General features: G+C 49.0%; 1 protein-coding gene across 3 annotated transcripts in view; it reads left to right on the top strand.

The window, feature by feature from the left end:
• The window catches only part of ABHD2 (abhydrolase domain containing 2, acylglycerol lipase), an 85,634-nt gene extending 65,221 nt beyond the window's left edge, over positions 1–20,413 (top strand). For all 3 annotated transcript variants that reach the window (XM_066240424.1, XM_066240426.1, XM_066240425.1), the window contains exons 6-11: positions 1,342–1,525; positions 5,871–5,963; positions 7,521–7,631; positions 10,991–11,060; positions 12,540–12,624; positions 14,681–20,413. In XM_066240424.1, coding sequence (XP_066096521.1) covers positions 1,342–1,525; positions 5,871–5,963; positions 7,521–7,631; positions 10,991–11,060; positions 12,540–12,624; positions 14,681–14,877 — 740 coding nt within the window. In that variant the 3' untranslated portion in view covers positions 14,878–20,413. The remainder of the gene's footprint in view (positions 1–1,341; positions 1,526–5,870; positions 5,964–7,520; positions 7,632–10,990; positions 11,061–12,539; positions 12,625–14,680) is intronic.
• The last annotated feature ends 4,182 nt before the right edge of the window (positions 20,414–24,595 follow it).

Genomic DNA, 24,595 nt, shown 5'->3' on the forward strand with positions numbered 1-24,595 from the left:
CGTGTCACTCCTTTTCACAGCAACTTAACTAGTCCTCTGTCGACGGAAATTTAGGTTTCTGATCGTTCGCTGCTACAAACCGGGCTGCGGTGGACATTCTTGCACATATATCTTTGCACACATGTGTGTACATTTTTACCTACATCTGCAGTGTAAAGCCCCCAAAAGTGTAATTGCTGGACCAAAGATCTTTACTTTTGAAAACAGGCACAGGCTGACCTGTGGTGGCACAGTGGATAAAGCGTTGACCTGGAACACTGAGGTCACCGGTTCAAAACCCTGGGCTTGCCTGGTCAAGGCATATATGGGAGTTGATGCTTCCTGCTCCTCCCCCCTTTCTCTCTCTCTCTCTCTCTCTCTCTCTCTCTCTCTCATTCTAACTCTCTCTCCTCTCTAAAATGAATAAATAAATAAAAATTAGAAAACAGGCACAAAATCCAAACTCTTTCTATGCTGATCTGTCTTGTTTGTTTCTTGCCACAGCCCCGAGCTTTCCCCATTAGGTTTTATTTTAGGTTGGCTTCCTGCAGGGTCTGGGCTTGGGCCTTGGAAGAATGTGATGAATTCCTTCACCCATGCATGGCCACAACCCTGCTTCTCTTAATAGAGTTGCTGAGACATAACATGACTTGCCCAGTTCCCAAGGGGCACCCATTGAGATCATTCCTCCTGGGCCAATGAGGCCACACACCTTCTCTGTTCGTAAGTCTCCCCTGTGTGTTTCAGAATGAGTCTGCCTCCCTCAGTACCCTGACCTTGCGTCAACAAGAACACTTTGCCCTAATCCTGCAGAGCATCCTGGCCATCCCTCTGGACTGGAGTGTGTCTCCCCCCCCCCAAGAAGATCCTGTAAATAACATCCACCTGGTACTTTTCTTAACACCGTGAGTCATTATACATGTGGGTACAGCATCCTGTCCTGTTTTGTAGCCTAGAAGCTAATTCCAAAGGGTTTTGCTCTTGCTGTTGTTTATATCTGAGGGCGAGCATGTGTGCTCGTGCACACTCTGACCCTCTCCTTTGATTTCCGTGAGCATCCAGACAGGTTTCTCACCCTCCCCTTTGAAGGAGCGGTGCACATGTGTTTCACACCTGGTGCCTTCCTTCAAGGGCACTTCTAGTGCCATGTTTCCTCTTCAACCGGGGACATTTGGGAACGTCTCTCAAGGTAGCCAAAGAGGCCTGTGTGTCTGTGTGTCTTCCTATACAGACACACACACACACACACACACACATTTTTCTTTTAATATCTTGGTATCTGCTTGGTAACCTTCCAGTTTGCATTTTCTCCGGTCTTTGTGGCACTGCTGTGATGGTGTGTCCTTATGTTTCTACCCACAGGTTGCACCTGGGAATTTGGGGCCATGGTAAACTACATCAAGAAGACGTATCCCTTGACCCAGCTGGTTGTCGTGGGCTTCAGCCTGGGCGGTAACATCGTGTGTAAATACTTGGGAGAGACTCAAGCAAACCAAGAGAAGGTCTTGTGCTGTGTCAGCGTGTGCCAGGGGTACAGCGCTCTCAGGTGAGTGATCCCCACCCCGTGCCCCGTGCCCTCACTTCTTTCTTCCATCAGTTATCACTTGTTTGTTAGATGCCCCAGTGTGCCAGGCGCTGCTCTGTGAAGCCCGTGGGAAATGTGGCAGACTGAGCAGAAGTTTCTGGGTCATTTGCATCCACATCAGACACAGGAGTTGTCCTATCAGACCCCTTAAGCCTGGGATGCTGCTGAATTTTGGGATCAGCTCTGTAGTAGAATAAGCCAAAGCTCCCTTATAGCTGCTATTCCCTTGTGGATTCTTTGTGAAAAGAATTAATGTGTTTGTACTCCTGGGGTTTTGTACAACTGTGGGTTTATGAAAGAACACAGGGAATGGGCAAGCCAGAGTATGAAGCCCTTTGGTCCCAGACTCCCCTTCCCCAGGAAGAGTTGAGTCTCAGATGGCATCTGGAAAGGATCTGCAGAAGTCATCTAATCTGTGCCCTCACCTACAAGTACTTATCTCTCAGGCATCCTAGACGTCACCCCAAAGGAGATGACCCACTAGGTAAAGGTTTATCTTACCCCTTAGTCTTCTGCCCACAGAACTCCAAAGGATGAGTCCTAGGAGGGGACTGCACTCTGCTCTGAGTCCCCCTTGAGATCAGTGTCTCAGATCTCTCTCAAGTCACCGCACAACACAATACACAGACACCTCTCTCCAAACTCTTCAAATTCATATTTTTTCCTGTACTCACTCTTCATTATAATGTCTTTAGTATTACTAATGGTTATGACCAATTAGAAAGTGAGTCAGTAACTTAATTATTCCTTTGTCTTGGCTTGACTAGGAATATTCAACTTTAAGTTCATAGCGGTCATGTAACCAGAGTTAACAAAAGTCTTATCCAACTTACTCACTGGAATAATAGAGAGGTGAGCAGAGGGCCTGCCACAGGCTCAAGGGAGCAGGGCCTGGCCTGAGAACTTGGTGGGTTCTAACCCAACACATCGTCCAGTTGTCTTGTTTTTTGTTTTTGTGAAAGAGAAACAGAGACAGACAGACAGACGGGAAGGGAGAAAGATGAGAAGCATCAGCTTGTAGTTGCGGCTCCTTAGTTGTTCAATTGTTTCTTGTAGGTGCCTTGATGGGGGGCAGGGTACTCCAGTGAAGCCAGTGACCCCTTGCTCAAGCCGACGACCATGCGATCATGTCAATGATCCCACACTCAAGCCAGTGACCCCAGGATCATGCCAGTGACCTGGGGGTTTCTAACCTGGGACCTCAGTGTGACAGGTCAATGCTCTATCCATTGCACCACCACTGGTCAGGACACATGGTCCAGTTTTAGCAAGCCATTGATGACCTATAAAGTTGGAATCTGTATAGAGTCCCTTCCTGAACCAAGTACTGAGGAATTACTGTGAACACTGACTGTGTGTTCAGAGAGCACTGGATTTGACAAGTAGAGGATGTAGAACATTTCTTTTCATGATTTTTCCAATGAACAATATCTTAAATGACAACCAGCCTATTTCATTTTGCTGTAGTAGCGCCATCTGCTGTTGGCAAGATTATATGATCACATTTGGCAAACTAAGGTGTTAGAACTAAGGCCAAGGTTTAAGAAGCTAACAGTCTTCTAGAATTGTGCACCTGAAACCTGTTTGTTACTTGACCAGGCAGTGGCACAGTGGATAGTCCATTGGACTGGGATGCGGAGGACCCAGGTTCAAGACCCCTAGGTCGCCAGCTTGAGCGCAGGCTCATCTGGCTTGAGCAAAAAGCTCACCAGCTTGGACCCAAGGTCACTGGCTCGAACAAGGGGTTACTCGGTCTGCTGAAGGCCCATGGTCAAGGCACATATGAGAAAGCAATCAATGAACAACTAAGGTGTCACAAGGAAAAACTGATGATTGATGCTTCTCATCTCTCTCCCTTCCTGTCTGTCTGTCCCTATCTATCCCTCTCTCTGACTCTCTTTCTGTCCCTGTAAAAAAAAATAAAAATAAAATAAAAACAGGATTATTTAAAAAAAAAACTGTTTGTTAACCAGTGTCACCTCAATAAATTCAATTAAAAGTAAAATAAAATAAAAGTTTCCAAAAAGAAGAAAAAGAAGCTGAGAATCTAAACTGATGGTTCTCAGATAGGAGGAGTGTAGGAGAACGAGAGAAAAGGTGAGGGGGGAATAAGAGGTACAAACCTCCAGTTACAAAATAAATGTCAGGAGGATGTAATGTACAGCACAGGGAACACAGTAGCATCATAATAATTGTATGGTGACAGATGGTTACTAAGTTTCTAGACTTATTGCAGCATTCACTTAGTAAGATACATAAATGTTAAATAACTGTTATGCACCTGAAACTCATATAATATTGTATGTTGACTGCCTGACCAGGCAGTGGCGCAGTGGATAGAGCATCAGATTGGGACGCGAAGGACCCAAGTTCGAGACCCCAAGGTCGCCAGCTTGAGTGCGGGCTCATCGGGTTTGAGCAAAGCTCACCAGCTTGAGCCCAAGGTCGCTGGCTCGAGCAAGGGGTCACTCGGTCCGCTGTAGCCCCCCAGTCAAGGCACATATGAGAAATCAATCAATGAACAACTAAGGAACTGCAACTAAGAATTGATGCTTCTCATCTCTCTCCCTTCCTGTCTGTCCCTATTTGTCCCTCTCTCTGACTCTGTCTCTGTCACAAAAAAAATAAATAAATGAATAAAAATATTGTATGTCAACTATACTTTAATGATTTTTAAAAAGAAGCGAGGAACCTAAAATATGTGAGATGCTATACATTTTGCAGACCTGGTCCACAACACACCTCTTGAAGACTGCAAAGACCTTCATATTCATAATTACTTATTGTCACATCAGCTTCTTGCAGTGAGGGGAGAAAGAGGCACCTTTATCTTCGGGGGCACAGAGAACTAAGGCGAGGGCTAAGGTCTGGTGGCCCAACACATGGGGACAGGGGGTAGGTAAGTCAGGGAGATGCCATCTTCCTGCATGTGTTAGTACAGCCCGGGATCCAGGCCCCTCAACCTTTGCCTGAGACCTCCTCACTGAAGGGCAGTGCCTCACTTTAAACCGTGTAACCTTTTTTTTCCTGCCAAGGCTTGAGGGCAGTGAGCCTTCTCAGCGCTGGGATGATGGCAGCCAGGCTTCCCTGATGCCAGGATGGAGCAGGGGGGGCTCCCCTGCCTCTGCAGGGGCCACATGGGAGTTCTTGCCTCTGGTAAACCCTTCCTAGTGAGTCCATAGCACCACTTCTCAGTCATCCATCCCCTCCCTCTGGCTTCTCATCCCAGTAGCACCTCCCCTCTAGCTAGAGCCAGTTCGAGGCTCGGAAGCCAGCACCCGCTTGCTGTAGTTAGCGAAATCTAGCTGCTGCCTCCAAACAAGCTCAGGCTGATGATGTGCTGAACCTGTGTAGGAGCGACTAACACCGTGAAACTACGTGGTATCTAGCTGACGAAGCGTGCTCCCTCAGTGTAACTAGCTGCCCCCCAGCCCTGGAAATGTGTGTGGTCAGACTGAGTCGAACCCTCGGTTTAATTCATCATTCAAAACTCTCTTAGGAATGCTGAAGCCAGAATTCAGACTCATTCTGAACACCACTAGTTGGCCAGCCATCCTGGCCTACGGAATCCCCTGTCTGCAGAATCCCATCCACCATTAACAGAACCAATGCAAACTCCACCAAGGTCCCCCAGGGCGGCCTCTCTCAGGCCTGCGATGGAACTGTATACCCAGCCATAGAGCAAACGGGGTGTGAAAAAGGGTTCTCTAGATTGACCCCCTGGTTTGATAGATGAGGAAACTGAGGCTTGGAGAGGTGGAGTGGCTTGCTCGGTTTGTTAAACTACCCAGTTCGGTCAGATGGGCCGTAGTTCAAGTTCCTGCTCTCAGTTCCACATGGCAGCTGCATTGGGGCTCACACCAAACAGCAACTAAAGTTTAGGCTTTCCCTGCATTGTGCCTCTCCACACCCACCCACCCCCTACACACTCCCATTATTAAGCCAGAAAAACATGTTTGCAGGGTAGGAAGCCAAACAGAAAGGGTTCAGTGACAACTGAAGCGGACTTTAGTACTGGCAGGTTCTGTGACTAAGAGGAGGCTAAGGTGCTACAATAGAGAAGTGTGTCAGGAGTGTCACCCTCAGAGCCTGTGTCCCTGGAAAGCTTTCTCGCTGGGATTTCATGGTCAGTGATGGTGTCTCCCAAGGTTTCTGTACAGATAGTTTGCGTGCCATCAAAGCCCCCACTCCACCGTAGGGAGCCAGTGCTCTCCATGCAAGCTCTTGTAGCAGAGCCACCACTGCCCGCTGCCTCACCACGTCTCCTGCAGGACGCGGCCCCGTCACTCTGCTGTGGTTCTTTCAGGGCCCAGGAGACCTTCATGCAGTGGGACCAGTGCCGGCGCTTTTACAACTTCCTCATGGCTGACAACATGAAGAAGATCATCCTCTCGCACAGGTATGTCACTTCACTCTCCCGGGAGCCATGTTTCTGCAGGAGAAATGAAGGGCAGGGGAGGTGCAGAGGCTCTGCGGACTGCTTTGTGACTCGGTTAGAAACAAGCTTGTCCTGAGCTCCCAGGTTCACCAGATCGCTTTTGCTTTCATCATTCCCAGTAAATCCAAAAAGAAAGACTGCGTCTACATCATTCTCTCCCAAATTCAGGCAGTCCTGAGGGTGGCTGGCTATTTCTCCTTATGGTGCTTTGTGTTTGGGGATCATGGGATTCTGACCGAGCAGCAGTGTGACAGCAGTCCACTCCTGGTGCAGAGCATGGTGTCCTTAGATCACTGTGCTCCTCCTGCCTCTGTCCTGCTCTGACCAGCGCTTATAGCAGGGCCTGGCACATCACTCTCGATAAATATTGGCGATGATTCATCATTATGATTTTCATCGATATTGTCTCTCCCGCCCCCACTCCTCTCGGCCCCTCCAGCTCGCACCCTCTGGCATCTGCTACACCACTGTGTTCTTGGGAGAATGCCCCTCCTACCATCTCTTCTTGTCCAAACCTATCTTGGTTCCCTTCCTCCGTGAAGCCAGCTCCCCCAGCCCCGAGTGGCTTTTCTGTTTTGTGAGTCCTGTGTCTGGAACTAAACTATAGAGCTCTGGAGGGCTTGGGCTTGTTTTGACCCCCAGAGCCTGGCACATAATGGGCTCACAAAAATCCATTATTAGGGGACTTTCTTTTTTTTTTTTTTTTTCATTTTTCTGAAGCTGGAAACGGAGAGACAGACAGACTCCCGCATGCGCCCGACCGGGATCCACCCGGCAAGCCCACCAGGGGCGACGCTCTGCCCACCAGGGGGCGATGCTCTGCCCATCCTGGGCGTCGCCATGTTGCGACCAGAGCCACTCTAGCGCCTGAGGCAGAGGCCACAGAGCCATCCCCAGCACCCGGGCCATCTTTGCTCCAATGGAGCCTCGGCTGCGGGAGGGGAGGAGAGAGACAGAGAGGAAAGCGCGGCGGAGGGGTGGAGAAGCAAATGGGCACTTCTCCTGTGTGCCCTGGCCGGAATCGAACCCGGGTCCTCCGCACGCTAGGCCGACGCTCTACCGCTGAGCCAACCGGCCAGGGCCATTAGGGGACTTTCAATGTTATTGTAGGAAAGGCAATCTGATTGAATGATTGTCTCTTAGTCATTTTTTTTTAAGCAGAGTTTGGGAGTAAAAAGTGAGGGAAGAGTATCATTTTATTTTATTTTTATTTTTTTAAAATAAAATGAGTGTCTTTCCCATATGCCAAGGTTGCGGGTTTGATCCCCGGTCAGGGCACACACAAGAATCAACCAATGATGCATAAATAAGTGGATGCATAAATAAGTGGCACAAATTAGTGTTTTTCTCTCTCTCTCCCTTCCTCTCTCCAAAATCAGTAAATTTAAAAAAAAATTTTTTTCCCAGCTGTACTGAGATATCACTGACAAATAAAATGGCAAGATATTTCAAGAGTACAACTTGATTTGTTTGTTTCATCTGCCATTTTATTCTGTTTGTTTTTGTGTCTCATTCCAGACAAGCTCTTTTTGGAGACCATGTAAAGAAACCCCAGAGCCTGGAGGACTCGGACTTGAGCCGCCTCTACACAGCCACGTCCCTGATGCAGATTGATGACAATGTGATGAGGTGTGTCTTCACTCGGGAACAGGGGGCCAGGCAGGAGGCCATAAGCCAGTGGTTTTCCTCTGCCTCCTTTAGTGTTAATGGGTTGTTTTTTTTTTTACTCTGGGTAAATGTTCAGTGTTTAAAAACAACAGAAATCTTGAGCATGGGCTCACCAGTTTAAGCACAGGGTTGCTGGCTTGAGCGTGGGATCGTAGACATGACCCCATGGTTGCTGGCTTGAAGCGCAAGGTCACTGGCTTGAGCAAGGGATCACTGGCTCAGCTTGAGCCACCCAGTCAAGGCACATATGACAGACCAATCAGTGAACAACTAGAGTGCTGCAACTACGAGTTAATGCTTCTCATCTCTCTCCCTTCCTGCCTGTCTGTTTCTCTCTCTCTCTCTCACTAAAAAACCCCAAAACACCAGAAGATTTCACAGAAAATGAAAATTCTAGTTTCTCTTAGAAAATAGGAAGAAGCCCTGGCGGGTTGGCTCAGTGGTAGAGCGTCGGCCTGGCGTGCAGGAGTCCCAGGTTCGATTCCCGGCCAGGGCACACAGGAGAGGCACCCATCTGCTTCTCCACCCCTCCCCCCTCCTTCCTCTCTGTCTCTCTCTTCCCCTCCCGCAGCGAGGCTCCATTGGAGCAAAGATGGCCCGAGCGCTGAGGATGGCTCTGTGGCCTCTGCCTCAGGAGCTAGAATGGCTCTGGTTGCAACAGAGCAACGCCCCAGATGGGCAGAGCATTGCCCCCTGGTGGGCGTGCCGGGTGGATCCCGGTCGGGCACATGCGGGAGTCTGTCTGACTGCCTCCCCGTTTCTAGCTTTGGAAAAATGCAAAAACAAACAAAAAAAAAAAAAAAGGAAGAAGATCTTCCCCTCTTTCTGTATCCCTGCATGGCAGGACTGAGCATGAACAGGGCCCAGGGGTGTCCACAGTCCTCACGGCCTCTGTGCTCCATGCTGGGCAGGGCTCAGGTGCCACATAACCTACATTTGCCATGGAGTAATGGGAAAAAAAAAGTAGTTCTTAGGCCTATCTGTGTCTCTCTCAAAAGTAAAAAATAATAGACCAAGAGAGCCATGTGTTGCAAGAAAAATGGACAGAACCTCTTCCCTCATTTCATCACCTTTTCCGAGCCTGGCCCCTCCAGTCCCTGACAATATCTTTCTTCCTGGTGCCAGTCGTTTCTGACTGAACTTAGCCTTAGCTGGCAAAGGTCAAGTTGATCTCTGATGTCATCATTCTCTTTTTAAAAATCACCCTTTTTTTTTTTTTTTTTTTGTATTTTTCTGAAGCTGGAAACGGGGAGAGACAGTCAGACAGACTCCCGCATGCGCCCGACCGGGATCCACCTGGCACGCCCACCAGGGGCGATGCTCTGCCCACCAGGGGGCGATGCTCTGCCGCGACCAGAGCCACTCTAGCACCTGGGGCAGAGGCCAAGGAGCCATCCCCAGAGCCCGGGCCATCTTTGCTCCAATGGAGCCTTGGCTGCGGGAGGGGAAGAGAGAGATAGAGAGGAAGGAGGGGGGGGTGGAGAAGCAAATGGGCGCTTCTCCTATGTGCCCTGGCTGGGAATCAAACCCGGGTCCCCCGCACGCCAGGCCGACGCTCTACCGCCAAGCCAACCGGCCAGGGCTAAAAAATCACCCTTTTTAACTAATGATCATTTGATACCTTAAACCTGGTCTAAAGCAAGCTAATGTTCATTCAGTAGATTGGCAGATACTGACCTGAGCATATGGGGTCTGTACTCATCTTCCTATAGGATCTTAGTCACCTTCTTAACACCAAGTAACTAGAAAGATGCCTGTTGAAAAACTAGGAGATTGCTGGCTAGATGATCTCCCTGTCAGAGGAGTTCTGATAGTCCAGCCCAAGGTTTCTGGGTCCTTCCCAGACAGAGATGTGTCCGCGTCCTCGTGCTGGAAGGGACCCACGGCTTTGGGGGAGGAGGGGTATCTTGCAGAACCCAGTCAGCATAGAAAATCCAGATCCCTGATCTGTGTCAGAAAGAAAGGAGGTTTCAGAGAACCTCTGGCCTGGGATCGAGTGGCCTGCTGGTGTCACAGCCCCAGGTCGCTCCACACATGGGGCAGAGCCGCGCTGAGGGTTTGTTCCGTGTCATTCTCTCTGACTGCTGCTCCAGGCTGCACAGAATCGGTGGCTTTGAATCCTTTATTTCTATTACTTGATGTTCACAGTGGCAGTGGTCGGGGTTACTCTGCCAAGATAGAGTCTGTTGTAAAGAAAGTTCTAGTAAATACCTTTGAATTTCAGTTTCTTTTTTTTTTTTCACAGAGGCAGAGATAGACAGGGACAGACAGACAGGAATGGAGAGAGATGAGAAGCATCAATCATTAGTTTTTCGTTGCGCATTGCGACTTCTTAGTTGTTCATTGATTGCTTTCTCACATGTGCCTTGACCGCGGGCCTTCAGCAGACCGAGTAACCCCTTGCTGGAGCCAGCGACCTTGGGTCCAAGCTGGTGAGCTTTTTGCTCAAACCAGATGAGCCTGCGCTCAAGCTGGTGACCTCGGGGTCTCAAACCTGGGTCCTCCGCATCCCAGTCCGACGCTCTATCCACTGCGCCACCACCTGGTCAGGTGAATTTCAGTTTCTTAGTGTCTGGTGACAGCTGGCTTTATACTGCTTCGAAAGATGGAGCATCTGGCAGTGATTCCTATAGATAACACTATTGAGTAATTACTCTGGGTCAGTAACCATGCGAGTACACTTTTTTTTTTTTTTTTTTTTTAACAGAGGCAGAGATAGACAGGGACAGACAGACAGGAACGGAGAGAGATGAGAAGCATCAATCATCAGTTTCTCGTTGCGCATTGTGACTTCTTAGTTGTTCATTGATTGCTTTCTCACATGTGCCTTGACCGCGGGCCTTCAGCAGACCGAGTAACCCCCTGCTGGAGCCAGCGACCTTGCGTCCAAGCTGGTGAGCTCTTTGCTCAAGCCAGATGAGCCCGCGCTCAAGCTGGCGACCTCGGGGTCTCGAACCTGGGTCCTTCTGCATCCCAGTCCGACGCTCTATCCACTGCGCCACCACCTGGTCAGGCGCGAGTACACTTTTTAATATCATAAGTCTCACAGTGCCATTAAGGACAGTACTGATCTTCATTTAACAGAGGAGAAGTTCAGAGAGGTTAAACCCTTTGCCTACAGTCACACAGCTGGTAAGTGGCAGTCAGGATTTAAACCCAGATGGCAAAGCTGGTGCTCTCAACCCTAACTCTGGTGCCTCTATATATATTCTTCTGCTGATGTGCCCAGTTAGTACAGGAGCTGCAGCAGGAATAAATCCACTGAGCATTCCGTTCTTATGACAAGTATTGTTTTATCCTTTTCTTTGTGTGTGTCCCAGGAAGTTTCATGGCTACAACTCCCTGAAGGAGTATTATGAGGAAGAGAGCTGCATGCGGTACCTGCACAGGGTGAGTGGCGGCCCCGGTGGGTGGGAGCCCCTCCTCACATCACTGTCACTCTGTCCAGCCTCACATCCTGGATCACAAGGGCCCCTCACAAACTTCCCTATTGGGAGCTCAGCCAGAGTCTGGCTCAGACCACTCCAGTTGTCAGCTTGGGTTTCTTATTGAATGAAACCCTGTCCCTCTGCCCTCTGTGTACTAATCCCAGAGCTGCCCCTAGTGCAGTGCAGGCCCAGTCTGTGTCCGTATCTGTGTAAAAGCCCTTAAAACACCCAGTTTTTTCTTTAGTCTTTCCTTGACAGTATCATCCTGCCTGTCCTGCCATGGTCCCTCATAGGCAATCCGTGTAGCATCTTACAGCCCTGGACCCTTTTTTGGGCCATTGTGCATTTTGTTTGTGTGGTACCTAGGACTGAATTCAAAAGTCTGGCCATGATCTTGTGATCACAATAAAATAGGTGTGTCTCTGTATCAAAGAAGAGGAGCCTGACCGGGCGGTGGCGCAGTGGATAGAGCATCAGACTGGGATGCAGAAAACCCAGGTTCGAGACTTCGAGGTCGCCAGCGTGAGCAAGAGCTTATCTGGTTTGAGCAAAAAGCTCACCAGCTTGAGCCCAAGCTTGCTGGCTCGAGCAAGGGGTTACTCGGTCTGCTGAAGGCCCGTGGTCAAGGCACATATGAGAAAGCAATCAATTAACAACTAAGGTGTCGCAACGCGCAACGAAAAACTAATGATTGATGCTTCTCATCTCTCCCTTCCTGTCTATCTTCCCCTGTCTATCCCTCTCTCTAACTCTGTCTCTGTAAAAAAAAAAGGAAGAGGAACATGTCAGTTGACAAGGAGACTGGTTTATAGTAAAGCAGTTTCTAACAGCTATAATAAATTTTATGCATGTTAGATTAAGTTTGTGGCCAGCATAATCCCCATATGATTTCTGCCTGAACCACCACCAATCAGTGTTTCTCATTATGTCTTTATACAATGGCTAATTTTACTCAAGCACAGGACTTCCCATGTATCCCTGTCAGTGTCCACCTGTTGGTTTGGCCACCATTCCCCAGCTAATGCAGGTGCTTGTGGATTGCAGTGCCGCCATCTGTCGTGTTGGCCACCTATCCTAGTTTAGCATCAGCACCTAGGTGTTTGGTTCTCATTTGCACCATTACAGAACCATAGAGCCATCCAGCACCATGGCCAGAGACCCCAGCTGAGCCCAGGCAGGCTTACGCTCCCTGGCATGGCTGTCCAGGAATGTCTGAGTGTGCCCATCAGCACACGCCTGCCAGGGCTGGAGTCACAGCAGCAGCCAGCAGTCCTGTCACCACCAGGCAATCAAGGTGTTCTCAATCCAGCTGCTCGGCGCCCTGAGCAGTAAACCCCTCCCCTTTGCTTCAGAGACATGTCTGCTAGTAAATTTGAGCCTTGACTCAGTGGGGTCCAGAAAGGGAAGTGATCGTCTAATTCTTTTTATTTTCTTGTTTCAGATTTATGTGCCTCTCATGCTGGTTAATGCCGCCGATGACCCCTTGGTACATGAAAGTCTTCTAACCATTCCAAAATCTCTCTCAGGTAAGTGGTTTTTCCTGCTGCTCCCTCAGCCCCTCAGCAGACTGTTCCTTTCACTCTGCGGTCACCTCATGGCAGTGCTCTTACTCAGACTGGCCTGATAGTCCCGGGGCTGCAGTTGGGCCTGATCAGAGCCTTCTCCTGTTCTGTCTGGGCACAGGCCCATCACTTACATCCATAGACAAGAGTGGAGTCCCCTAGTGCTCTGGGAAATTGTCATCACAGGATTATGGTTCTATTAAGTCTGGGAGTTTGAGAGTTTGACTTAACGAGATACTTACCCTTAAGACTTTATCTGAAAAGCAAAACAAAACACAAAAAAAGAAGCCAGTTGTGCTACGTCTCGTGACAGTCAACCTCTCCATCTGCTTTGAGGATAAAAATATAAGCAACTGAAAAAGCAGACTGGCTCATGGGAGGGTCATCACACTTCCGGCCAGCAAGGCTCAGCTGTGCCGGTAGAAGGTCAAGCAGACACTGGACAGAGGGTAGCAGGAGGGAACCAGTGGGGATGCCCGAGCCTGCATCTCCTCACTCCACGTCCTCTGTGATTACATTTCCTCTGTAAATATTACCCAGACGGAGGAGGGGCTCTCCTGGTTCTCTGGTGACCCCAAACTAGAAGTGTAGATAATCCAGCAGACAAGAGGACCCGCGCCCGGCCTCCAGAGAGCTCTGGTGCACTACTCAGAGTGCGTGCTGTCTGTGTGACAGGATAAAGGCCCTCCTGTCACGCACACCCCCCTTCAAACCACGGGCTCCTCGAGAAGTCGCCCACTCAGCCATGTGGGCAGCGGACAGAGCGGGCGGCAGCGTTTGCTTCCTTCCCTGTATCCAGCGGTAGCTATGCTGTCACAGAAACTTACACAATGGCAGCTGCAAGGAGAAGAGCACAGGGTGCCAGGCAGGAAAAGAGCCCTGGGAGCCAGCGTGCGTGTGCCAGGACGCGCTGCTGCCCAGGTCCAGGGCCGCTGGCGAGGGGCTGCTGTCGGCCCTCCTCCAGGAAGCCCCGCTCCCATGCTGGCGCGGCTGCCCAGTCAGTGGTGGCCTTTACCAGCATGTGCCGCTGACCTAACCAGAAAGCCTCGCGCCTCATCAGTCATCTTCAGGATGGCTGTTTAGCGTGTGCTACCAGAGCGCGGGCATCTTTTAGTACCTCTGACAGCTTTATGTTTGTCTTAGACAATAAATACCTGTAATTAAAAACCGGTTCCACTGAGTTCGCCCTGCTCTCCAGTAAGGAACAGTAAGGAACGGTGTGACCACTGTGCTGTGCATCCTTTCTCAGCGCCCCCCCAGAGCTGCTGGGGCCCCAGGGAAAGTAGAGTCAGTCTTCGCTCCTTCCCCAGGCCCGGGAAAGCAGAGTCTGCATTTTAAAGCCTCATCCCAGGGTTTTTGATGCACAAAGGTGGGGAGTGCTTGATTGTATGACCCAGTCAGTGGGGGAGTTTTAGCAGCCCCAGTGCTGGTTCCCTCTCACCCCCACCCCCACCGAGATCCTTGGTGCCGCATGGGGTTCTTTCTTTTTAGATTTTATTTATTCATTTTTTTTTATTGGAGAAAGAGAGAGAGAGAAGGAGAGAGAGAGAGAGAGAGAGAGAGAGAGAAGAGGGGAGGAGCAGGAAGCATCAACTCCCATATGTGCCTTGACCAGGCAAGCCCAGGGTTTCGAACCGGCGACCTCAGCATTCCAGGTCAACACTTTATCCACTGCGCCACCACAGGTCAGGCCACCGCATGGGGTTCTTTACAAACCCCACGTGCTCTAAAATGCAGCCATGTCTAAGAACCACTTAGACTTCTTAGGATCTCTTAAGCTGATGCCTGCCATGCTCCAAAGCCAAGCTGCTATTCCAAACCCTGCTGGATCTGTTTTGCTACCTCACCAATCTCCTTCCCACTTTGGTGAATGAGGCAGAATGAGGAGAGGTCGGATGCCCGTGTAGGTGACCTTGCTCTGTGGGGAAGGCCTGGGCCACCCCTGCCAGCCTGCTTTTTCCCCTCCGGCCGTGCAGCTAACCTGAGGACACTGACTCACTCGGCTGCCTTTCCCCCACAGAGAAGCGGGAGAACGTCATGTTTGTGCTGCCTCTGCACGGGGGCCACCTGGGCTTCTTTGAGGGGTCCGTGCTGTTCCCCGAGCCTCTGACGTGGATGGATAAGCTGGTGGTGGAGTATGCCAACGCTATTTGCCAGTGGGAACGGAGCAAGCTGCAGTGCTCTGACACGGAGCAGGTGGAGGCCGACCTGGAGTGAGGCCTCCCGGACTCGGGCGCGCTCCAGCTGCCCTCTTCCAGAACTCCAGTCCCTCACTGGCTGCTTCAGGTTGCCCCTCTCCCTTGGTGACCTGGGTCTGACCTCACACCATCAGCGGGGCGACCACCACTCGTACCTGTCTTGGTGTGGGTGGCTATCCCTGAGGGCTCCAGGCTATTTTTGTGCTTAATTACTGGTTTTCTCCATTGCATTGTTAGCCATGGTGACAAGCGACAGGCTTCTCACCCTCCTGTCCTGATTCAGCATCATCATGATTGCTTTTCAGCCAATTACATCTAGTTTCCCTACAAAAAATGTGTCAGAACAGCAGTTTTGCTTTGCCAATCAAAAGACTTTTCCCTGAGAACAGTGAAGGATATCTGTTATTTCGTGGTGGCCGTATGCGTCCTTATGTAGATCTGGACAAGAGCTCATCAGCCTAGGCCCATGCTGGAGACGCAGGTCACCTCGGGAGCCCAGAGCCTAGAGACCTTTCTTACATGGCAAAGAAAATTCCCTTGAGTCACAAGCCAACTTTCTCCCTCACTATCTCCTCAGACAGCTTTCCTACACTTTGCAGGTGATGAGAGTGACCTGGGGCGCTTATTACAAATTCAGCCTCCCAGGCCCCTCCCCATGCAGAAGCTGACTCAGTGGGTCTGGGAGGGGTCTGGGGATTTTAATTTTTGACAAGTGCCCCCGGTGATTCTCATAACCAGGCAAATTTGGGAAACACTCTTCTGCAAGGCCTTTAAATTAGAAACATCTCGGTAGCTCATGTTATTAAAATTCATAATTGGAAGTGTCGCCCAGCTCCCAGGGGCCTGCAGAATGGCAGGGCCTGTCGCACGCAGCTGCCCCTGTGTGACCGCAGTGTCATGTCTTAGAAAGGGCCTGAACTTGAGTTTCTCCACCTGTAAAATGGGGGACTTGGACCAGATAGGTTGCTTAGATCACTACCAGTCCTAACGTTTAATGACAAACTCACTTTACTGAGGTTTGAGAGAACGTCCCTCCAGGGGAGGCTGGGACCTGTCCTCCCGGTCCGAACATGTGTAGATGTCATCCATTTGCCCTTCTTTTTTTTCTTTCTATTTTTTTTTGTTTGTTTATTTTTCATTTTCATATAATGAATTATTTTGGGTTTTTGTTTTATTATGCACTCATTTGTAGTTTTATTTCTTAACCCAGGTCTCTCTAACCTCTGGCTTTTGATACCAAACAATTCAAAAGTTGGACCTGAGTTTGGAGAAAGATCTTTCCAGCTGAAGAGGGTGTTGTTTTGAAAGCAGATTTGTAACTGAGCAGCCTAGTAGAGTCTGTTGGAGCAGTCTTTCCGAAGGGTGTCTTCTCAAGTGAAAACGTCACTCTGAGTTTCAAGTACTCCTTTTCTCTAGTCCTGTGGTACTTGAATGTCTAGAAACTCTGCACTTTGAAAAATCAGCAGTTGCTCTCCGGAACTAAATGGAACTTTGAGTGAAATTGCCTGGTCACTTTAAAATTTCTCCCTGCTTTATCTCCTCTGCTGAGGGACAGACAGGAATAGAAAAAGTAGGTCTGTGTGGATATTTGGTGGAGGGGTCCCCTGGGGGCTTGGATGCCAGCCGTTGTGGCCACAGGTAGATATGGTTTGGGTGTTGGCCCAAGTGACTATGACAGTAATGTCTGTAACCTAAAGAAATTATTTGCTGACAATCACCAAATCATCCTAACGAGTAACATCAAAAACAGCCATTATCTCAAAATATTGAGATTTCTGTGGTCTCAACTTTGCTTTGGTTTGTATGGACAACGAATTCATCCTTATAACTCCTCCTCAAGTTGTTATTTTTCTTGTTCTTTTCCTTTTCATGGTATTTTAGCACAAGGTGGCACTTTATCATCTAACCCTCAGTTTGGAAGCCAGTCCTTCTCCCCCATCACTTTCCCCTCCACCTAACAACCACAGCGATAATCTAGAAGGTTCATAGTCATGTTCTCAATGGCTCCCTTCGTTTCTGAAGACTTTTTCTGAAACTAGGTAAATGAAGCAATAACTTAACAGGTTTGTGTGACCATCCTAGGAAGTGAAAGGCTCCTGTCATTTGCCTTGGGCCACATCTCTTCACCTATTCTGAGAAGGTAGTGGCCAGGTACTAGCTTCATTCAGGAGGATAAAAGTCCTGTTGTCATATCCTGAGGTGCAAGGGACAGAAATCCTTGGATCCCGGTCGGCACAGCAGTCCTGGTGGCCCCACAGAGGAGAGACAGAGTTTAGGGCACCTGCTTTGCTGCCACACAACCGGAATTATTGCCACCCGACTGCGGGGCCAGTGCCCCAGCTGAAATCTTTTTAGTGTGTGACTCTGAATGGCACTTAGATCCTATTCTGGCTCACATCAGACCACTGAAGCCCTTTGTCCAAGCTCCAGGCTCTCAGGCATGGAAATGAGAATGTGACTGTGGCTGTCTTACAGGAAAAGTCTTGTTTGTCCCTGAATGAGAGCACAGAGGCATTGAATTTAGAGACGCAATTAGCCGAAGAAACAAGGGAGCGGCGTTTTATATGTAGGTCAGCTTTTTCCTCCCTCTTGCTTGCCTTTGCTTTTCTTCCTCGAGTCACTCGTTTCTGATGGTAATGCGAGTGTTCTTGCTATTAAGGGCCTACTTGGGCTAAAACTAGGCCGAATTTTTAAAGAACATTTGAATCCTCTATTTTAAAGTCAGATTAAGGATATAAGTTGCATAGACCTACACAGTTCTAGTGCAGGAATAACTTGTTTAAAACCAAAGGGAGGAGAGAAGGCACCCACATTCCTCCTGGTTGTGCTCCCTGTCTCCTAAACCGTTTGAAGACGCTGATGAGTAACCGATCCAAGTCAAATTAGGATTTTCTGAAAAATGATCTTGGGTTTCCTTGATGTGTTTAGTTACAAGGGAGTGGAACAGTCTTGGAGAAAACCCCTTACCTTCCTGCCGTGAGTGCACTGGTGATTCCAGAGCAGAATGGGGCAGACAGTTGTGTGTAGTCCCTATATTCTTGTTAACCTCTCTGCAGCTTTTCACATCCAGGCGCCCCCGTGACAGACTGTGCGAGTGGAAGTATACCTGAAAGGGGGAGCCTTCCTTTCCTGGCATGGCGTTGTGGAAGCAGGGTCCGGGAGACCTGGGTTCTTGTCCTAACTCTCCCTTATTCACACTGGATGGGCGACAAGTGCTTCACCTCTCTGTGCCCCCATTATTTTAGACCATCTCTAAAACCACTTCATCTGTGGACACATCATTTCCCCGAACATTCCCACTGCCTTCTTCATCTCGTGCATGTAGAAACGGGTAAGACAAGGGTCCAGCTCACCCTGAGGGACTTACTTGCACAGGGAGCTACTGCATTAGGCTTTGCTGGTGAACACCCTTGATCTTGCCCTTGCCCTGTGTCTTTGGCTTCTCTTCAGTTTCCATCGTCATCTCAATGTCCTTGCTGTTCCAGGGATGGTCGTGTGACTAGGACAGGTGCACCATTGGAACGAGGCAGACACCCCCATCTTTCTTGGGACTCAGGCAGAGCAGTGAGAGTTCCCAGGGTAGAAATCCTTCCAGCTTTCCTTCTCAAACTGCCGTCTTCATTAAAGCCGGGCTCTCTGGGTTGCTGAGCGTATGCGCCTGGCATCTGAATGAGAGCGCGCTTTGTCACTGTGTGACTTGAGAGCATTTTGCCAGCTCCAGGGAGACAATGCTTGTGTTCTTGTTTGTGTTTGCCAGGCAAGCAGATGTCTGAGATGTGAGAGGCTTTTCTTTTCCTGTGGCATCGGGTCTGGCTTAGAGCTAAAGTAGACATCACCGAAACATCACGTTGAGTTAAAAGAACTCTCAGGTCTTTATTAGGCAGGACAGGAGTGTTACTAAGAAACATTTCCTTGCAGCATCCACTCATAATATCATCTGGAATCAGTTTCTTTGCCCAGAAAGCCTTAACTTGAATATTCCCTGGTCTAACCACAATATTATGGCATTGGAGTTCAAATTCTTCTGCTAAGTTTGAAGCGAAGCCACAAGCAAAACCAGAGAATTTTTTTACGTGGCCTGTATGCTTCTCGTTATGTTAGGCACCCCCACCCCTCGGCGATGTGAGGGACCCCAAACCTGCCAAACACCTGGTCTCTGACGCCTTTCTTCCGTCTGGCCTCCCTCTGTTCAAAGCCACTCTGGATTACTCAGATGCTCCAGAAAGCCATGAAAAGTGGCCTGTCTGTGGTGTGTGTAGGCCCAGCATTAAGGGGAAAGTTGACTTCTGCCTCTGTTTTCTTAACAAAGGGAAGTACCCCCCTCTTCATAGAGTAAGATTGCTTTTGCCAAATTGTATTGGAGGCTAAGGAAAGGGGAAGTGGCCCCCGCTGGCAGTGGGACTGGAATGCTACCCAAGCAAAAGCTGCTTCCTTCTGCCCGGGTTGCTGCTGCTGCCGCCTCCGGATGCAGGCGGGGCATCCTTGGAAGCAGGCTGCGGAGTCCAGCTCGCCAGCCGGCCTCGACTCCCAGACAGTGGACAGCTGCCCCTTTTGGAGGAGTCAGCCCACCCATGTTTTCTGAGCTGTTTTTCCTAGCGTGTATGTGGGTGTCGCTAATGAATTAGTAATGAAATCTATAACCTACCTTCTCCTCTCCCAGTCCCCATAAGCCAAGAAATCTACTATTGCCATAAGTTGAGGACAGGCCACTTATAGCATCTGCAGAAATACCCTTCATCTCAATGGGCACTCTCCTTCCAGCCCACCCACACTGAGCAGCCAACTATCCCCTAGAGTAATCACTGATCGCCTCTCCTCCAGGCTGTTCGTGTGGATGGGCCATGTTCCCCGAGTGTAGGAGTTAGCTTTTGTTTGCTTTTGGTCTGGCCTCTTTAGTTCCCTAAAGCACAAGTCCGCGTAGAACCCTGTCACCTCTCCACGCCAGTTCCAGGTGACCTGGTCCTCTCCCACTGCCTCAGGAAGACCTTCACTGTACCTGAGCTTTTGACTCCTGCCACTGCAGCTGCCTTAGCGACACCAGGGAGGAGGGGAGGAGGGCGGGAGCCAGCGTGCACCCCCCTTTCCTGGTGAGACTCCCGTCTACCCCGTTTCTCTGTGGGCAGATCTGCTTCCAGACTGATTTTTGAGAACCATCACTTTCACATTCCTAATTTTTGTTCTGTTTCCTTTTATTCTGTTGGGATTTTTCTGAAACTTCAAATGCTGCCCTGAAAATAATGTATTTTTGAGTTTGTGTCCTGGAAGCCTCCGTGCTGCCGGATTTTGGGGGAGGAATACGGGATCCTCCGGCACTGAGGTCTTTAAGATTTGCAACTAGCAATGCAATTTTTTCTAAATATGAGGATATTTACCTTTATTAAGAAATTATACTAAACAATGGTGTCCTTGATCATTTTCTGTTCTCATATTACTTCTGGTTCTATTTTGATTCTGTGTGGTGGTAAACAAAGATCATTACAAACAAAAACTGTAATTTTGTTATCTTTGATTCAATGGAATTTCTTTACTTAAAAAAAATAAAACAAAAGACTAAATATATGGCCTGGCTGTGAGTTTTTTGTATAGTGGGGATTTTCTACCTGAAAGGATTCTTCCTGTGTCTTCACCAAAGTATGTGCTTGAAGGAAATGGGTCAAACACTACATTCTCATTATCATTGATTTTAACCCAGCCTTGCAAACAAATATGGGAGAAATACCAGCCCGTGGGTGTCTCTACAAACCCATCTCTCCAGGCAGGAAAGCCAAGGCCTGAGATAATGAGAAATCCACATTTAAAAAATATATATATTATTTATTTATTCATTTTAGAGAGGAGAGTGAGAGAGAGAGAGAGAGAGAGAGAGAGCGCGAAAGAAAGGAAGGAGGAGCAGGAAGCATCAACTCCCACATGTGCCTTGACCAGACAGTGCAGGGCTTTGAACTGGTGACCTCAGTGTTTCAGGTCGATGCTCCATCCACTGCACCACCACAGGTCAGGCTGAAATCCACATTTTATTCTATAAAATGTGAACCGTGTAGACAAAATGTAAGGTGAGATATGAACGGTAGTTGCCACGAATGATTGGTATGCTGTTCTAATAGAGGTTCTTTGAACAGATTGGGTGAACATTATCTAAATCAAGATTGTGTCAGATTGATTGAGTGATGGTGTTCTCTTCTCCTTGGTATTTGTCTGACTCCAAGCTAAAGGTCTCCCAGGGCCAAGCACTGGCCCACCTAAGAGAGTTGTCCATGTTCTCCCACCCCAAGAGCCTGCATTCTTCCCTCCTTGGCCATGCGAAACCTCTGACAAGCTAGGTGGGGTGGGGAGTGCTGGTTTTGGACGATGTGTGTTGACATGACCTGAGAGTGCCCGATATCAAATGTCAGGGTGCATCCCTCTCTGGTAAGTAGCTTTCCCGCACTTCTGGTCCCTCATGAAATAGCCAGACTCTTTTCATCCATGAGAACCAACTTGCAAGGGATCGTGCCTGTAAAAAGTACAACATGGAAGACATTTCAGAGCCAGGGTGTTAGATAGGTTGGTGCCAATGTGGTCGGCTCACAACTGTGCCTGTCCTCTGGACCGTTCTCAGTGACATTCATCTATAATCACTCACTGTTCTGATGGTGCTAATATATATTTTTTATCATACCTTTTGTGAACAGGCCCCTCAGCTATAGCCCAATGGGGAGTACTTGCCCATGGTAAGAACCAAACACCTACCTGGATGGCCCTCTGTAGGTATGACAGCCTCCCTCCTCATTTCTCTTTCCACCGTCTCCCACTCCCGACCCAAGGAGGTCACATGTCTCTGTGTGGTTGGGAAGACAGTACAGGCAGTGTGGCCTTGAACTGCTGAATCTCTCCCCTTCTCTCCTCGTGTCTGTGTGTCCCAAGGCTTTTTGTTTCACACTTTCTACCTCATTTGGAATCACCCCAGCAGCATCTCTATTGAAGGCTCTTTGGTTTCTTCTTAGAGTTACTTCCTCTTTTTTCTGATGATGTTGGAGAAACTGACCTGGAGTAAATGATGTTCTATTTTCATTGTTCCTCATCCCACACCTGCCTCCTCTGTCCCCAGAAGGAAGTAAACATTTGAGACAGAGCCTGAGCAATAACGGAGCTGATGGAACCTGCAGTCAGAGTTGCTGGGTTAGGGTCCCATTCTGGCCACTTCCTAGCTCTTTGACCATGAGCAGGATTTAGCCTTGAGTTTTTGTTTTGCTTTTCTTTCTTTCTTTAACACGTAATATGGGGAAAATTCTAATGTGAATGCCTATCTCTGGCTATCGAGAGATTCTATATCACTCAGCAAGGTCCCAAGTGGGGCAGACACCACCCTCTTGGGACCACGCTTTGAGGACTAAGGCTCCCAGCTAGCCTGTGAACTTCCAGGCCCAACCCTGCTGAGGGTCCTCAACACCAACGTCACGCCCTCCACTGAAAGTGGGATAAAAGATGGTTCGATTCACCCATAAATAACTCTTCAGCTGTTTGCCAACTGCTTAAGACCTGAGCATCCCTCTCCTAGGAGGACATAGCCAGGCCACCCTCCAGCATCCCTTAGGTCAGAGGTTGGGAACCTAGGGCTCGCGAGCCAGATGTGGCTCTTTTGATGGCTGCATCTGGCTCGCAGACAAATCTTTAATAAAAAATAAATAACATTAAAAACATAAAATATTCTCATGTATTACAATCCACTCATCTACCGCTCATGTTCATGGTTGCTGGTGGCTGGAGCCAATCACAGCTGTCCTCTGGAACAACACCAAATTTTTATTGGATAATGCCTAACATACACAGGTCGTTGTATGGCTCTCACGGAATTACATTTTAAAATATGTGGCGTTCATGGCTCTCTCAGCCAAAAAGGTTCCCAACCCCTGCCTTAAGTAAACTTGAGACTGAGCAGAGCCTGCCTCACACAGAGGCTCTGTGAAGCTGGTAGCACATTTCCCTACTGAGACCTCCACCCACACCTTAACAAATCGCCTCTATCTGCTAACAGTGTTCCCCAGAGGTCCACATGGTGCTGGCAGAAATCCGTCATTACGACTTCCCAACTCTCACTGTACTAAAATTACTTAGACGGGGCTGAATTCCTGCCTCAACCCAGATGTCTCCAGAAAGGAAGCTGTTCTGGGCAGCAAATGGTTGTCACTGAAATCAAGTTTTGTTGTCCTTCTTCCTCTTATTAATGTGGCTGCTTGTAGGAATCCAGCATGTAGGCGGCTGGGATTTTGTGAGGCTGAGGATGTCAGATTTAACATGAACATTTGTGGCCTTGGGACACATTCTCCCAAAGGCGGCACCACCTTCCTTCCCAGGCAAGATCTGGACCAGCCTGCTCACTTCTTTCCTGCTCAGCTTGTCTCTGAGCATGGAGGGCAGTACCAGGGCAATGCCAGCAGGGGGCGGCACCAGACCACAGTCATGAACTAACTAACTCACTTGGGCCCGGCCCGATAAACTGCTTCAGAAAGCCCCAGGAATTTCTTGTCAGGCCCCCGCCTTCTTAGCTCCTGATCTTCAAGGGGATCCCTCAGAAGGAGGCTTTTGAGCCCCCTTCAACCAGAGTAGCTCCACTCTTTTTAGGGTTAAATACTAGAGTTGCATGTAAGGTTGAATTTGAAAAATCAGAGCTTCAACTTCTAAAGGGTTTGAAGAAATCCCCACTGATCAGTCACCCACAAGAATTGGCCATGATTCCTCTCTCAGCTGTGAGGTCCTATGTAAGTATCATTTACAACCCTGGATTGTTGACTGAATGCTACAAAGAAAGAAGTTACTTGGGTGATGAGCATACACTGCAAAGCCTAGAAATGAAAGCATGTAAGAAATAAATACATCTATCTATAGAAGCACATTCACAAATATGTGTCCAGGCACACAGCCGTGCCGGAAAACAAGAAGAAAGAGAACTCCCAGTGGGTCAGAGAAATTCCTGAAGAACTGAAAGCAGAAGGCATTGGATTGGTCCCATAGCCCAGGAAACACAGCTGAAGATCCCGTTACAAAAGGTGGGTGCAGACCAGGCAGTGGCGCAGTGGATAGAGCGTCGGACTGGGATGCGGAAGGACCCAGGTTCGAAACCCCGGGGTTGCCGGCTTGAGCGTGGGCTCATCTGGCTTGAGCGTGGGCTCACTCATCTGGCTTGAGCAAAAAGCTCACTAGCATGGACCCAAGGTCACTGGCTTGAGCGGGGGGTTACTCAGTCTGCTGAAGGCCCGCGGTCATGGCACATATGAGAGAGCAATCTATGAACAGCTACAGTGTCGCAACGAAAAACTGATGATTGATGCTTATCTCTCTCCTTTCCTGTTTGTCCCTATCTATCCCTCTGACTCTCTGTCCCTGTAAAAAAAATTAAAAATAAAATAAAATAAAAAAAGGTGGGTGCAGTCCCATGGGTGCTTTATGCCTACAAAAAGTGGGAGAAACTAGACAAGAACAGAGAAGTGTTGACATGATTAGTCAGGTACCTCAGTGGGAGCAGCCAGGCCAGTTGACCCCCACCCGCCACCACTAGCCACACAGGAGCAAGTGTCTGCATCCAGGTGGGACAGTTAGTGTGAGGTGTTAGGAGGAGAATCTGTCAATGCCCCTGAGCCCTAGGCCCAGGCGAAGCCAGACCTTCCCCAAGAGGAAGCAGCATGCTCAGCAAACAGGCTTGAATGGGGAGTCTCAGAGAAAAAAATGAGCACACACGCAAAAATCACCAAACGCATGAG

The sequence above is a fragment of the Saccopteryx bilineata genome, chromosome 7 (assembly GCF_036850765.1).
Source record: "Saccopteryx bilineata isolate mSacBil1 chromosome 7, mSacBil1_pri_phased_curated, whole genome shotgun sequence".
Taxonomy (NCBI): Eukaryota; Metazoa; Chordata; class Mammalia; order Chiroptera; family Emballonuridae; genus Saccopteryx; species Saccopteryx bilineata.